The sequence below is a fragment of the Lutjanus erythropterus genome, chromosome 19 (assembly GCF_056507025.1).
Source record: "Lutjanus erythropterus isolate fLutEry1 chromosome 19, fLutEry1.hap2, whole genome shotgun sequence".
Lineage (NCBI taxonomy): Eukaryota > Metazoa > Chordata > Actinopteri > Lutjaniformes > Lutjanidae > Lutjanus > Lutjanus erythropterus.
In genome coordinates, this window is record NC_139335.1 from 30,121,010 (window position 1) to 30,137,840 (window position 16,831).

Consider the following 16,831-nt stretch of genomic DNA (forward strand, 5'->3'; position numbering starts at 1 on the left):
TCATGGGCACCCACTTTTATTAAAGACTGGGGGCAAAAATGTCAGCCTCTGTAATGTTAGATAGTGTGATGTGGTGAAGAGCAGGGATTAATATTTTTTTCTGAAAATGAGACGTTCTATCCTCACGATACCAGGAAATGCACTTATTTTTCAGGTATAAACATATTGGTCATCACCTATTTCAGGCAAATATATAACATATTATTTAACAAGAATTGTGGGTTCAAAGCCTGACCACTTTAGTGTACTATCTGGTGGTATTAATAATTATTGAGGCAGAAGAATGCCATTTCAACATTAATCAACATTATAAAGATCATAATACAAAGTGCGCACGCTGCATGCAGCTTGACATTCACCACAGCTGACACAGGATAAAATGCCAAGCTTACTGCGTGTGATCGGTCACTGTCTGTCTGAACAGCTTCATTGAAATGATATTTTACAATTATTCATTTTATAAACAAACAAAATTCATTAAAACAAGTTATTTTTTTGTTTTCAAAGTCATTCTACTGAGCTGAGACAATTCTGTTTGCGTTCAGAGCCTTCTGCTGTGACTCCAACAGATGGCTGGCACCATGCGCACTGCTATTTTAGAAACAATCAGCCTAATAAATTGTATGATCATTCAAAACTGAAAAGCAAAATTCTTAAAAAGCTCTGATTCACTTGGTGTGCAATTTTGGATGGGTTCTTCATCTTTTTGCAGTGAGGAGCGCATTTTGCCGCAGCCAACTGTTGGACGTAAATCCATCATATGCTGCCATCTCTGCCAGTATTTCACCTAGAAGTGTTTTGGATAAAATATAAATCAATAAGTGTTCTTGAAGCTTTGTGCTTTGACTGGGAATTTTGACCTATATTTAAAATGTTGTAGTGAACCCTCGTTAGAGCGCAGCGCACACTTTGACACCAGATACAAAGATACAGACATCATGTTGTGTTGTTGCTGCGTTGTTTAATTTACATGATGGAGCCACAAGTTACTGTGCAAACTGCATAAACGGTCAGAAATGCTTGAATTCATGTCGCTTTGTGCTTTTTAATTAATCAATTAAACTGCTCATTGTGCTCAGCTAACATACAAGATGTACTGAATGGTGTAGAGTATCAATATTCTTCAAGGTATTGTGTCGAAATTAGAAATTCCAGTATCATGACGACACTAAAAGAAACTCATTCTTGGAAAACACAAAGAAAGAACTTCATACTAACCTGTTCCAATGAACATACTGTATGGAAATGTTTTACTTAAATATCATAGCTAAAATGACTTTAATAGACTTTGGAACACTGTAAGTGAGCTGATTTTAAGGAGACCATGTTGTTCTTTAAAAATATTTTTCTTTTTTTACCTTTGCATCATGATCAGGAGAAAAAAAAAAGTCAAAAAATTTAATTAAAAATCATTGTGCAACCACACTAACAAGCAGACATACTAACTGCATAACATGATGAAGATCCAGCAAAATATGCAGCTTGTGGGCAAACAGAAAATAAACATTTTAATAGCTTGTCATTATCTGCTTGTGCATTTCTGTTGAGTAGAAAGCAGTATTCTTTATTCTTTCTAATTAATGAGGAAATTGAGAGTTTCATCTGAGAATTTACTGGTGGATTCACGTTGAGAAGAAGAGAGTCTCTCAGGATCACTATGGTCATTAATTACAGCTTTAACAGCAAAGGATCATCAGTGATGCAATCTGAGACAACTGAGAACATTATTAACATGATTATTCTCACATCCTGCCTCTGAGACTAATGGTTCATTCCTACTTACTTTTGCTTTTTTAACTCCAAGATTCTTCTTTAAATTTAACACTGCATACACATATTGTACATCATTGTGTTCAGCAACTCCTGCTCCTGTGTACATTGAAAAGGTCTTACAGCTACAGGTTATATTATTTTAGGCAAACTTCCAAATCCAGACCGCCCTCACCTGAAAAACAACTATACAGGTCATCTGTGCAAGCAGCTTATGTTCTATAGTTACATTTATTGTTAGGCAGTTACGTCTAGTGGCCATAGAAATTATGACAGAAGCAAAGGAGGAAGTCAGGTAACCTGACATGAGGACTGACAAAGTCCATGCAGGAAGGTAGTCAGAGTGGATAGATGGGCCAAACACACCAGACTTTCATCCAAGTCTCCAAAAATCAAAATGGACTCATTTTAACTTCCATACATAAGTTAACTTAAGTAACATACTTATGTAACATACGTAACTTTACTTACATTACTAATGTCCTTATTTTAACCCAATCCACAATGTTTTCCTCACCCTAACCAAGTTTTTTTTCAAACTGCGACTGTCTCACAAAGTTAATCGCGTGATGACGAAGGTCTGGTGTACCCACCACCAGTAGGCCTGCTCTCCAACAGTCATATGTGTTGCTGTTTTGGAAGGGATTGCCAAATGATCTATTATGTTGTCTAGATATGAGGACATGCTACCAAATCAAGGCAACTTTGTGCTTTAATGAGATTTACAGTTCACACAGTTGTATGTTATTTGGCTAATTAGAGCACTCATTAGTTAACCACTGGTTTGTGTAGGACCATTTTCCCTGGCAGATGCTACGTCTCTGGTTAAACAGCACCATAGTACAAAGCTGGTTGGTTAGTTGGTTGGTTGGTTGGTTGGTTGGTTAGTATCACTTTTGAGTGGAAATATATAATCGAGCCACGGCCACCAGGCTGCAAAATATCCTGTTCCAAATGTGGTGATGACAACACTAAAGTTGAGCATTTACATTTTTTTCTAAGGTTTGTCTAGGCAGACACCCAATTTGGAGCCATTTGGGGAAACTCAGAAAGGCCATTCAGTAATGATTTATGGGTCATCAGAGCAGTAAAATATATGTCTGTAGAAAGTCACCCATACAAATGTGTGTAAAAGAAGCAAACTGGTTTCTATTATTTATCCAAGGTGAGTGATGATCAACCAGGTCCTGTCCCATACTCTTTCAATCAATATGATTGGGGGGGGGGGGGGGGGGGGGTAAATACAGAGCTTTGGCTTCTTATCATTGATTAATATAGTTGATCTGAAAATAGATGAGTAAAGTCTCAACCTCATCTTATAAAAGTGAATAAACCTTACTTTAGTATACAACCGTCTACATCTCAATGATGACCACTTCCACTTGTATGTACAAGTACAAGAGTAATCAAACATAAGACGGTTGTGACTGTGCGTATGAGCTTTACATCTGTAGGGCATATATCTATAACAGATAGAACATGTCTGGTTGCTGTGGTGACAGAACACTTACTTTGCATGGACATCATCTCCGTCCACTGGTACCACTGCCTTCACTGACCTCTGACCTGCAGACAAAGACAGGGAACATTAGGTCTGCAAATAGGATTGCATGCAATATTTGAGCTATTCATTTTCTGAGGATGAAGGCTTAATCACCACAGTCTGCAAAGTCTGTTAAGGAATCAGGTCTCTTCTCACATTCCTTCAAGAAATACCTAATACTGTATATGTACACAGTTCATCAGAAGGGTGCATTACATACATACGGTCACATGTCCACCACTTCACCAATTAGTCCAAATGTTGCAAAAACAAGTAATATCCGAAAATTGCAGTTCAAAAAAACGATCATACGCGAGCAACATCATTGTTCAGCGTCTTATTTTGTCTCACACAGGTATGAAAGTACACAGGTTCTCATTCTCTGGTCAAGTTAGCAAATATGCAACGTCCAGTTAGACTTTCAAAATACAAGCTTCCTGAGAAATTTTAGGTAATGACCACAGTTTGGTTAGGTTTATGGGCTTACTAAATATACTGGTTAGATTTAGGAAAACATGATGGTTTGGGTTGAAACAACAGGCCAGAGAAAACATATATTAGATGCTTTGGCTTGAGACTCAGCTGTTTTCTCACTAAATACGATTTTTGGCTCGGATCCATGCGCAGTAGCAGGTTATAACATCCATAATGAACTTGAAGATGCTCTTTATTGTAGGTTGTAAAGAACACACTCTCCTCTGTTACTGCTGTTGTGATAAGAAATTATTTCTTTCCATAAAGCTGAAAAAAGCCTGAGGAGCATCGGCAAGTTACACAAATGTCAATGTAGTGAAGCGCAGAAACTCCAGAGAGCACACTTATCTAAGTCCCAGAAGCACAGGCTGGTGAAAGGTCACAGCGTCTCATCTTCCCTGCCAAGAGCCCTTCACAGACCCCCACTGCCTGCTGGGAATTTACACTTTACACTCCGAGGTAGAAGTGTGTGAAGCGTGTGTGTGTGTGCGTGCGTGTACTCCATCAGCACAAGAACGGAGTCATGTCATAATCACAACTACGCAGCTCTCGCTTTACCTTTTTAACGTTGCTGTTCTTTTGTTTGGTGTTAAAGGTCCAGTGTGTCAGATTTCGGGGGATATCTGTTCAGAATATGGCAGAAATCTAACAACAAGTAAAGTATCTTTTCATTAGACGTCCACGCAGGGGACCCGAACCGACACACAACAGCAATAACCCTAAGCAACACTCACACCTTTGTCCTGTATCAGCTACACATGGTTCTTTCTTCCTATCTCTTTTCTTGTTCTGCCATAACAGCAGCATGTCCTGACTGTGGGCTTGTTGCCACTGAAGCATAACAATTATCATTTGAAGTGTAGTCAAACAGGATAATGTCAACATAATTATCAAGTGTAATTTATTTTTCAAACTCAACCACTGGAAATCATGTTTGTATCTGAAAGAAAATTCAAAATACAAGAAAACTGGTGAATCCCACAAGCTCTCTGAAATCACTCGTACGCACCACTTAAGAACAAATCTGTTCGCACAAGTGGTTCTTGAATGAGGCCCATTATGTTTTTGTTACTGTAGAATGAGCCCTTAATATCTACAGTAGACAATGTGTCCTCCTCCATGGAGGCTGCCATGTTGTAACGCCATATTCCTACAGTAGCCCAGAGCAGACAAACCAAACACTGACCCTAGATACAGACTGGTGTTTTGTAAAGAGAAAGAAATACACAAGCAAAGTACAGATAAGGTCTGCATGACTAAAAAAAAGAAATATTGCAATTATTGACTGAAATTGTGATTGCGATATGTGATAGAATTAGCAGAAATGATCCACACAATGATGTATTGCATTACAATTTTCATGTTAACATAAAAAAATTATGAACATCATGATGATGTGATATTTATTGAAGTCTGTACCAAAGAAACATGTTTTCTTTCATGTGTAGAACAAAACTTTTAGGCCAGGTCATCTCTGCAGAACTACAGTACTTCGTTATAATGCTGTTTTCTCACACATTTTTTTCAAAAAATGGCAATTTGATTCTGGTTCTACAGTTTTATTGGGATTGCAATTAACTATGTAACTCTAGTACAGATACCTGCATAATCGACTTACTGTAAGTACAATAACAAAATATTTGTACTTAGAGACTTCCCATCTTTGCAAATAGGACCACATTTAACAGTTTAACATTCTTAATAGTAATCATGTCTAGGTTAAATATAAAATACTGTATACATATTAATTATTGCAGTTTTAAAGTTTCAGGTGTTTGCGGTGAGGGGACAATGTGGGACAAGAAGGTGTATATTTGATAGGATGGTATTTCAGCGCTCCCTGGGCTGTGTAAAAAGACTGTGACATCCAGCCTGTCTAACCAGCCCAAACTACAATCATTCATACAGTGTGTGTGTGTGTGTGTGTGTGTGTGTGTGTGTGTGTGAGTGTGTGAGATTAAATGTGTCCTCAGATCTCCTCAGCGTCGTGGACATACCTTATCTAATAACATAATCGGACCACATAAAATCAATTGACTCTCAATTACAGCAGATTTTCTGCCCACTGGGACACAGCAGCAGCTGCCCTGAGTGGTACAAATTCGGCAGAGAATTAAAGTTAAAATTTTTCATTGTGAGCCTCCTTGCTGATTAAATTAACATTGACCACCTCACTTGTCTGATGGCTGTGTTGGTTAATCAATAGAGGCAGGCTGCAGGAAGCGAGCTAATCATTAGCAATGATGATGACTGCAGCTCTTTTGATGACTAATGATATAATATCAACCTGCAGGCAAAAAGGTTAAGTGCAAATAACCTTGATTTTTTTTCCTATCTGGTTTTTCAAGATTTCTGTGCTCGCTTTCCCCTGATTTGGGAGTCAGGACAGACTGCTGGTCTGAGGAGCGCTACAGACAGACAGATGTGCTTCCACCATGAAGCACAGATCTCATTTATGCTAGTGATGTTACAATACTGACTTTGATACCAGTACCAAATTTATCACAATAGTCAATACCAAAACAACACTTGAGAACTAGTTCAATAATCAAGACCAAATAGATCAGAAAAAGAATGGCATTAACCCTGGACAAACTATGAGCCCCAAGGATTGTAAAAAAAATATATTTACAATGAAATTTGAACTATTTTATACATAAATCCCAGGTTGATGTATTATAGACTTTGCCCTGTACAATACCCATGTATTATTCTATGAGTAGTTTTTAAAACTGCAAATCATACCAACAGGCTACTATGTTCCCTTAATTTACAGTGTGAGTCAGTGTGTTTTGTTTTTTTACTGGTCATTCTATCTGACCCTACAGAGCCACTGCAGTTTAGAAGTGACCTGTAGCCAGTATTCGTAGCCCTAATCCACTAAAGGCCCAAATGACTCACATTTAATACAGTATTGCAAGCACCGCTGCTGCACCAGCAGAGAGTGTGAGTTGAAAATTTTCGATAAAAAGATTGTGTATCACTTTACAGAGTGTTGTGTGGGGAGGACTGTGTGGAAAGAGCCACTGCTCACTAACAGACAGCTGCTGTAGGGAGCTTCAGAGGAGAGGGCATAGGGATGTGCGCAATCAGCAAATACACAATTAAATGTTGTCATCCTCACTAGTCAGCACTAGAAAGGCTAGTCGTTTAAACTAGTTACCAATATTTCATTCATGCACAATGCCAGTTAATTGTTGCCTCTTAGGTGTTATGCAGCCGCCCGCCACTAGTCGGTGCTGCAGCCCCATCAGATGTTCCCTCTTGTAGTATGCCGTAAGTGCGTATGCCCTGTTAGTTCAGGCAACCCCAGATGTTTATAACAGCAAAATCGGACACATGACAGCTCGTAAAACTAGCGCAGCTTTAAACCAGGAGACCAGGGTTTGTGTGTTATGTTAAAATTAGGGATGCGCGTGATTAATCGACTATACCCTCGCTAGTCGGCACCAGAAATATTAGTCGGTTAAACTATTTATCAATATATCATTCATGCACGATGCCAGTTATCTCTTGCCTCTAAGATCTGCAGCCCCATCAGCCCCTCTCGCCCAGCATGTACGATCGCCTAGGCAATCCCCGGATGTATATATCAGCAAAGTCAGACACATGACAGCTCGTAAAACCAGCGCAGTTTGACAGTGTTTTAATCTAGAAAATGAAAATAATGTTAAATGTAGACTGACAGAATAAACTGGTATATAATCACTTGACTCGGCTTCAAATGGCCCTTAATACAAAGTTTTTTTTTTCGGACGGTGTTAAACATTTTTCTTACTGTTAGACTAGTTGACTATTATAAGCTCATTTTTCATTTAAGCAGGGAAAGCAGTCACTAGGAACATCCCTAGAATGAACATCATGACACATCAGATTCTGCTCTGATTCAATTACTTTGTGAATGCACAGACACATAGAAAGGAGAGGGACATGGAGACAGAATGGAGGGAAATAACAGAAATAGTCTCACATCCACATAACCTTGGTGCTACACAAGGTGAAGATTTGCTTCACTTCCTGTGTGAGCACACCAGTATTTACCCACAACAAGCACAAATTCTAAGTTCTAAGTAACAAAAAATGCCAAAATGTGATGTCTTTCTGGAAATCTTGTATTGTTGGGAAAACAGACCTTTCTCACTCCCAATGCATTCAATACAGCAGCTTGGTCAGAGTCTCCTTCAAAGGATGATGCTGTAGGTCAAGTGATGTAGTATAAGGAGCAAAAAAGTTTACATATGGTGGATGTGGGTGGATGGATGTGTCAAACGAAGACAGGACTTTAAACCAGGAGACCGGGGTTTGTGTGCCATGTTAAAACTAATAGTTAAGTTTTACATTAACTTATATAACTAATGTTATTTTAACAAGAAGTTTTAGTGCTTTTATTTTGAAAGTCTACCTGGATCTTGCACATTTATTATTGGTAATTTGACCATAGAGCCCTGCACAGACAGGGGTACCTACATAGTTTGAAGCATTGAGCCACTGAGTACGTATTTGATGAGTTTGTGAGTGAGGACGTGTTGGGAAAATCGCGGGTCGATGCAGGTGTAAATCTTTATCCAATCAGAATCTGCAGGGGAACAGATCAGTCAGATCACATCAGGACATGGTCTGGTTGAAGCAGAACATTGGTCCAACTCTTAAATGAGTCGTGCTGCTCAAAACTGGGGCCTGAATCGTACAGTGTATGCCCATGCAGCTTTAGGCTTTTGTATGGGAAAGTAAAACAATAAAAGAGAAAGAGAGAACCATGGACAGCGCTCTACAACATCAACACACACATCACCCAGCAATCAACACTGCATATCTGAATATGACAAGTATATCGAAGTAAGGAAATCATTATCTAAACTGAAGTTTTTTTATAGTTTGCGTGAGCTGCAACGCTGTATCCATGTTCTCCTTGATACATCCACGCTCTGAATACTTCTTCATAAGTTAATTAAATTAGCATAGTTAGTGGGGCTAGTGAAAAGTAGCCTACAGCTGTTTCCATCTGTCAAGTGACTTTCAGTTTGCTCGTCGATGCCGTCCTATGAGAGCATCCTGCATCACTTCCCTTGATCATGCTGCATTTGCTGACAAGTCCGGCAGTTCTACCAACCTTATTTGCATATTGATATCCAATTAAAATGCTCGTACAGCCCCAAACTACAGCCCAACCTAACTGTGCAGGTTCCCTGAATAAACCTGACGTAAAGTGACAATGATGAAATGATGCACTTGAACATGCAGTTAAACTCAAGTCAGTATATGTCTTTAACAGAGAGGACAGGTGAGCAGCAGTGCCACTGTCACGTCCTTCTGACCAGGAAAGGTAGCCACAACAGGTTTCATTGACAGAAATGACCAAATGTCACACATCTTTCCCTCTCTTTCCATGTCAGAGTGCACCAGAATGCTTCATTAGACGGTTAAAAATGTGTTTCGGGAGAGCCTGCCTCTGGACCCAACTATAATCTATTTTCCACTTGCATTCACAAAACCTTTCTCTTATCTCTTCTCATTTTAAAGAGGCAACCCTTTCCAGCAGTGTACTGTGGGGCCTCCTGAGCAGACTGTCAGTGTGGTGTAAATTGCTCTGCGCCTCCATATGTTTGTAAGAGTCCCTGCCTAATTAAAACTGAGCAGACTCTGTAGGTTACATGTGGAGTTTAAATGTCATGGAAAGTTTTGTCACTGGATGTTGGAGTGTTCCCCAATTGGTGATTACACACTGCAAGGTATATGGACAGAAGAGGAAACAGAGAATTTGAGAAGAGAAAGAAACATGAGTGGAAAGAAGTATAAGAAAGAATGGAGAGAGAACAGGTGGGCTGATGATGATGTGAAGAAAGATGAAGAAAAAGGGGAGGGTAAGAGCCAGAGAGGAAGGCAGGTGAGTGGAGAGAGACAATAAAATACCCTGTCAGTTGTTTCAGTGTGTGTGTGTGTGTGTGTGTGTGTGTGTGTGTGTGTGTGTGTGTGTGTGGTGACATATAAGCCAGTGTCTGCACTGTCGTAAAAGCTATCTCATTCCCCTGCAGCGGTAAAAGCAATGCCTAATTCATGACTAGAGACACAGTCTGGTTCACTTGTCTGTGTTTGTTGCTTTGTCACTGTAACCAAAACACTGAAAGTAAAAGCTGTAAAAGTTCATATTTTGGTGGGGGTCTTCTGCACCATTTTTACACTTACACGATTATGCTGACCCCACATTACAAGAGTTTAGGGACGATTTTCTTCACGCCAAGTTTTTGCCGAAAGCGTTTAAAAAAAAGTTGCGCATTCAAATGAGAACATCGTGACGATGCTAGTATGCATGCCAGGCTAGGCACCACGCGCCTGTGTGCAAACGCTTTCTTCTATGGAGCAATGAGTACAAACAAACAAGAGGATGATGGCGAATGCACATTCGAAATCAGTCCCCGCTGATCACAGTAATGGTGCAGCAAATCTACATTTTCCTGGAGGAGTATTACTAAACTCAGTAGAGTTAACAGTACAAACATAGCTCTATAGTGCACAGTTGTTGTTGTCCTACTCACATGCAATGTTTGACTGAAAACATGCATGCACATGACATCACAGGAACTGCATATTGGCATTTGGCATTTTTAAAAGATTACACTCTGGAATCTGCTTTCAAAAGGGTGAGTTTTCAAGTCCCCAGAATAACAAAGCACAACAAAAGTTTTCTGTTTTGAGAGTCAGAGGAAAAATTTGGGCCGAACCTCAGGTTGGTACCGATGCTGGGCCCAGATTATCCAGTAGTGTGAGAAGGTTTATAGGCCAAGTCTTCAATCTACTGTGCTTATGTCACAATCATATGAACTGTGTTGATGGAAAACAAACCTGATCTCCTGGGTGAAAGTTCAATATCTGATCCATCCATTCACCCCAACCTCCTCTGCATGCAGACTTTCTAACTCTATATTCAGGTCCCTCGTAATTACTACAGCCATTGGAGGTCACAACAATGAAACATGAAAACATGGGTCTTAATAAACTGCTTGCACAGATGACCTATGCAGCCATTTTTCTGGTGGAAACAGGCTGTAAAAACTTTATGCTAAAAGTTTAGGAATTAAATTAAAAAAGACTGTGCAAAGCACACTGTGCAAAACATCCTTTCAGAATGGGACCAAGTTTTTCTTAGATATGTTCATCATCAATAATTATTATTTTTCTTTGATCATACATTTTAAAGAGTTCAAAATATATTATTATGTATTTCCACATGTAAGATGTGTGGTGTACAGATGGGAAGTGGCGACTTTAAAAGAAGGCTGTGGACAAAAATAATGGACTGGCCACTGTGACTGACATCTTGACAGCTTAACTGCCACCTTGTTCTGCTTAAATAACACCCATGTAGTGTGTGTGTGTGAGTGTGCATAAGAATGTGTGTGTTATCTGCATGTGGCTGTGAGCCAATACGTCATTTTTTTTACAAGTGTGTGTGCATAAGCTTGTGTGATCTTGTGTTTTTAATGCTGTATATGTATATACAGAAGCAAATGCTTCCTTCCAGGACAAGGTGTTGTTTTTTTGTGTTGAAAAGCTGTCAGAGAGAATGTCGACTTGGTGACAGAACAGCTGGACGTCATCCCCAGAAGAAGCCATCTCAGGCTGGTACAGCCACAGAACGCCCACTTCTTCAGTGGTAAGTTTCCGTACTTTTTGTGAGCTGGAATTTTGCCTGGCCAAGCCCGACCGAGCAAGTTTGCTGTCCTTCCTCCTGCTGACAGTTTTGCATAGTTCTTCTCCCTCTCTTTTACAGGTCCCCTGATGTCCCTGTCTGTGGAGGCTGGAGATGCTTCCTCCACTCATGCGCTTTTCTTTGGTGGGGTGCCCCAGGGGTCTACTCTGGATCCCCTCTTATTTACTACATGCCACTGCTGGGGCAAATCTTGCAGAGATATAACATTTTCATTGCTACACAGATAACACAGAACTCTATGTGCAACTGACGAATCATTTATTGTGTTTTTCTTTGCTGAAATTACCTGCAGTTGAATAAGTCAAAATCAGAAATATGTATAATTACACCTTCTGTCCTCATCACTGGCAGAATGAATGATTTCTTATCTAGTCTGGGTGATTTATTTAATAATGTTAGTCTAGTGCTGTGTCTCAATTTGCATGTTTCTGTAAATTTTCTACCGTGAATCAAATATAAATCCACATATTGGTGCAGGAGGGCCAGCTGTAGTTGATGGAGATTGTGGCATATTTTTAACCTCCTGAGAAACACAGGACAAAGCTTTCGTTTGCCAACAAAGAAGAAGAAGCTGCGATTGCCATTTTTCAGTAAGGGCACAACGATCATACTCAGTTTGAGACAGCACTACTGTGGCAATATTTGCACAATATGCAAGTGAGTGCATTGTTCAAAAGTGTTGCTGTGTCCATATTGAGGAACTGAGGTTTTATTTTTGACTCAAGAGTTGTCTTTTGAAGCTCAGGTGATTAAAGTGGTGTAGTTCTGATTTATCCAACTGAGACAACCACCTTTCCTTTGCACATCTAAAAAAAATATCATCCATGCTTTTATGTCCTCCAGACTTCACTACTTCAATGAACTTTCCTCAGGTATCTAAGAGAAGGGAAAGAGAAGTGACCACATCACATCAATCTTTGTAGCCCTTCTTCTTATTGACTTTAATGATTTGTTTTTACCAAAAAGCACTTTCAATCAGGCTGGGTACTACTGCCGTGCCATATTGAGAGCAGCTGTGATCAAAGCCCTGATGTGAGTGTGGCATCCAAGTGTGTTTCCGAGTGACATGAATAGCAAAGTACTTACCATTCTAACATTTTGGAAATTTATGGAGCTTCAGTAATGACAAAAATAATTCATCTTATAATTTGAGAGCATTTAAGGACAGTTTTGAAAGCTCTCAACACGGTTTCAACACCAAATCCTCATTTGGAGCACAGAGTTTGAAACCCACTATGTGTCCTCAGGGGGTTTAGACAGATTCGGAGTACTTCAGAGTGTCAACGAGTGCTAACAGTTTTCAGCTAACAGGCATCCACAGGCCACACCCATATCTGCCTACTGGGAACTATAAGTCAGCAAAACTGTCACAACAAGACAGAGAGCAAAAGAAGCACCACTTCTTGCCCCCACCCAGAGATAAATTCCTCTGGGAACACTCACTGTGTATACTGCACATGTGTGAGTCTGTCTCCTCATCGGATTAAAGGCACAATATGCAACACTTCCCTAAAAACTAAGGTACAAACTCATACAATCATAACCCTTCAGTCATCACTTATGACCCACTAGAAGTGTGTAGTGGTGTCTGTATCTGCAGAGATCCTGCTGATCCTGATCCTTTCTTATTTTTTCATTATTTTTCAGTGCTTGGAACATTCAGGACCAACCCAAAACCTCGGTATCTTATTCCTGGCATCTTTCTGGCGCATTAATAGACATCTCAGACAAATCCTACTGATTCTACCTTTAACTTTTACCGCTCAACACATCTGTAACCTGTCAATAAACGTACCTCATTGTTTCAGTCATAATTCAGTCACACCAGAACATGCTGTTGGGTACCAAACCCAGTACTTATGATGGTACCAACTAAATGAAATCAGTGCTACAGAGCACCAGAGGCTTATTACTTTAATTTTAATGCAAGAAGAAAAAAAAAAAAAGACATAATGACAAATACGGCATAAAGATGCAACAAGACATAAACAATGTGGCAAGACGAATAGGGCTTAAAATTCAGAAAAAGATTAAATTGATATCAGACAGAAACAACTACAAGATGTAACAAGGTATAAATGACATATATATAAAAACAAGATGACAAAATATGTAATGAGACAAAAAAAAGCTAAAAGACCTAACAGGACATAAGACGAAAATAACACAACACGATGAAACAGACAGAGAGGGAGAGTCTAATGTGAAGAAAAGGTGAGGTTCACTTAGCTTTGCACAGAAACAGCTGTCCTTCAGAGGGCAACTTTTTACTTTAATACTTAAGTACATTTCAGTACAGCTTGTACTTTCACTTTTACTTTCATATAGAAGTTGAATCAATACTTCTACTTTTACCAAAGTGTTTTTCCTTTTTTCTGCATAATAAACACACTGCTGGAATCATAATCAACTTTCTCTGATCGGTGTTGGTAGTTTACTGATTTATTATATTAATATTTTACTGCATTACTACCTAGTAACATTGAGAGGTGTTAGGTGTATTTTCAAACATTGGACAGAACCAGCTGTTTCCTCCTGCTTCCAGTCTTTATTCCAAGCTAAGCACGTCCAAACTCCACCTCCAATAAAGAAGCATATTTCCCAAAATGTTACTGCTCCTATAACAAGGGAACACTGGATAATAACTTGGAAAATGTAGTTTTTATTTCACTGCCTCTGAAACTTCTTCCTTTCACATCCCACTCTCTCTGTCACCCTCCCTCTCCTCTGTCACCGCTCCGTCTCTCCCTCTGAGTCTCTGAGAGAAATTGCTTTTATAATTGCAACATTTACGATGTCAAGCAAGCAGACGATGTTCGCATTCCATTTATGACACACATAAAAATTCACACACACACACACACAGCCAGCCAGCATTGTCCAGACTGCTGAATCAATCAGTTCATTAGAATATAAACAGCAGGGAGTGAGACAGAGTAAGATATTTCTAAATCTTTCTCCCTGACAATTTGTCTATTTTGTCTATATCCTATTCATTTTCCCAGTCCTCAGTTACTGATTACAGTTCATTCATTATTGTAATCACAGTTCTGTGTATTAAATGTATGAGAAACTGATGGCCAAAAATATCCTGACACCACCCCCAAAACTACTCAAGCTTTTCTTGACTCAAAGCAATAAATCACCACGTTCGATGGCAGGTTTTTCACAAGTGTTATAGAGATCGTGTTCACAGACAGACAGCCTTGAAAATGAAGTGGGAATGGCTGAAGCTCGCACCACACTGGCAGCTGACTAATCAGACAAATAGTCCAGAGCTCTTCCTTGCCACGTCCTCTAGCTCCTCCTGGGTTTCTAAGACTTACCCAAAGCAGATGGATATATTATAATCCCTCCAGCATGTTCTGGGTCTGTCCCATAGTCTCCTCCCAGTTGAACGTGCCTGGCAAAACCTCAGGAGGAAGGTATCCTGATCAGAACGCCAAAGACCCTTTATTCAGTGGCTGACAGGAAGTGAGGAAGTATGAAATGCATCAAAAGGTCACTGGATTGAACCAGAAACACTGCTGTGGCCATGCGGTGTGTGTCATAACCATTTCACTACCAAGGCACTCACAACTGACTCCTTTCAAATGGAAGGAGCTGCTGTTACACTCAGAGCTCCAGACAACTTTTCATCTTTTACCACTTATTTGTGTCTTGGCCACAGTGGTAGCTTCTTTTGCATCGCTCCTGTTTGATGCTAGTATCAATAAACAAAAGAAGACAAATATTGGTAGTATTGATACTTAAGGGTAACTTTCTTCCAGCCCCAACCAGCACGTCTTCCAAACCTGACAGGTTAAACCACTTTTCTGACATAGCAACATTGTGCTTTATCTTCCAGCCTGAGCAAAGCAGTGTCTACTGTGTGTGAGTAGCAAAGTACTTGACCCCATCAGTACTACTATGAGCGTGTTGGTCATCATGTGAGTTGCAATCAGGCAAATTGTTGGCACATTGCTATCTTGAGGCAGCAGAAATTGATTGCAACACTGACCAACAGAGACCTGGTTTTGCTGCTATTTAAAAGCACGCCTTATCCAGACATTTCGATGCGTCTATATAGGCAGGTTCACAACAACAGATTCTAGGGCACTGAAGCTAATCCACAGGTACTAAAAATTAAGATTTTGATGTTGAAAATAGTGAAACAGGTGCACATTTACACATGAGGTCCAGCAGCTGTAACTTCACTGATTGTTTAAATCTGACACGATGGGTCAGGATCCACTCTGAATTAAAGATACTGTAAAGCAACATGTGTTCTGAGTTTCTGAGCACCACTGAAACGTGTTATTAACCACCCAGCCAATTCGAATGATTCAAAAAATAGTTAAGTATATAAAATTAGGTCTCAAAATCATGAAAAAAATAGCGATTTTCTCTGTCCTGAAATGCCGACACCACTATTATCTGAAAACAACCTGAAACATGGACGCTCCACTAACCCTAGCAGCTTTATTGGACATGTCCAGACATGTGTGAGCCACCAGAGCCAGAGGACGTTGACAAAATGTTTTTTTTTTCTTCTGTGTCGTTTTGTTGGGACTGAAGTGAGCTGAAGTGAACTGCTGGCTGATTTGGACTGAGAGAGTCACTGAAGGTATGTTTGTAACTGACCGTTAGGGAGAGTGAGGAGACAGGAAGGTGGGATTGCTCATGTGTTGGTTTGTGGGTCTTTATATACTGCTGGGGGACCATGGCACACCACTGAGCCATGTTTCAGGTCCTCCCAAAAACTCCTGAACAACACTCTACCACAGTTCAGCACTGCATAGTTCTCAGTCTTTTCACGTGTTTTCAGCAACTATGTTCTAACATGTATAATGTGTTTAGAAGAAAACATACCTTTTTTTCTTCACACAGACTTTAATGTTCTGTGTTCTTCAATCTGCCAGGGGCAGGCAAACCTGTCTGAAGTCTAAGCCTTTTCAACACAGTACCCAGTAAAATGGAATTAACTTCAAAGGACTGCTAGTGAATTTCACTATTCATATAACCTGCTAAATTTCAGAACATTTCCATCTTGTGCCTTTTTACACATGCCATGTCAGTACTGAAACAGATGGGACAAGACACAATCCAGCAAATGGTGACAGTTCAACACCTTTAGATGCTGATCGCCATAAAACTCAACTGAAGAAGACTAAGATAATGAAGGTATTTAATATTCAACAAATCTGCGAGGCGTGTTATGTTTTTGGTGATCTGTCTGAATCAAAAACATGCATTCGATAGACTAGAAAGAGCATAAAAGGAGTGATGGATGTCTGGGGTTGTGACTCCAGTCTCTCTATGTAAAAGCATCTTTCATCAGATGAACATAACCCTTT

The 16,831-nt window shown here is 39.8% G+C and overlaps 1 protein-coding gene across 2 annotated transcripts in view; it reads right to left on the reverse strand.

The window, feature by feature from the left end:
* LOC146310086 (junction plakoglobin a-like) overlaps nucleotides 1-16,831 on the reverse strand; it is a 146,402-nt gene that overhangs the window by 64,786 nt on the left and 64,785 nt on the right. For both annotated transcript variants that reach the window (XM_084743686.1, XM_084743687.1), the window contains exon 2: nucleotides 3,282-3,336. In XM_084743686.1, coding sequence (XP_084599812.1) covers nucleotides 3,282-3,297 — 16 coding nt within the window. In that variant the 5' untranslated portion in view covers nucleotides 3,298-3,336. The remainder of the gene's footprint in view (nucleotides 1-3,281; nucleotides 3,337-16,831) is intronic.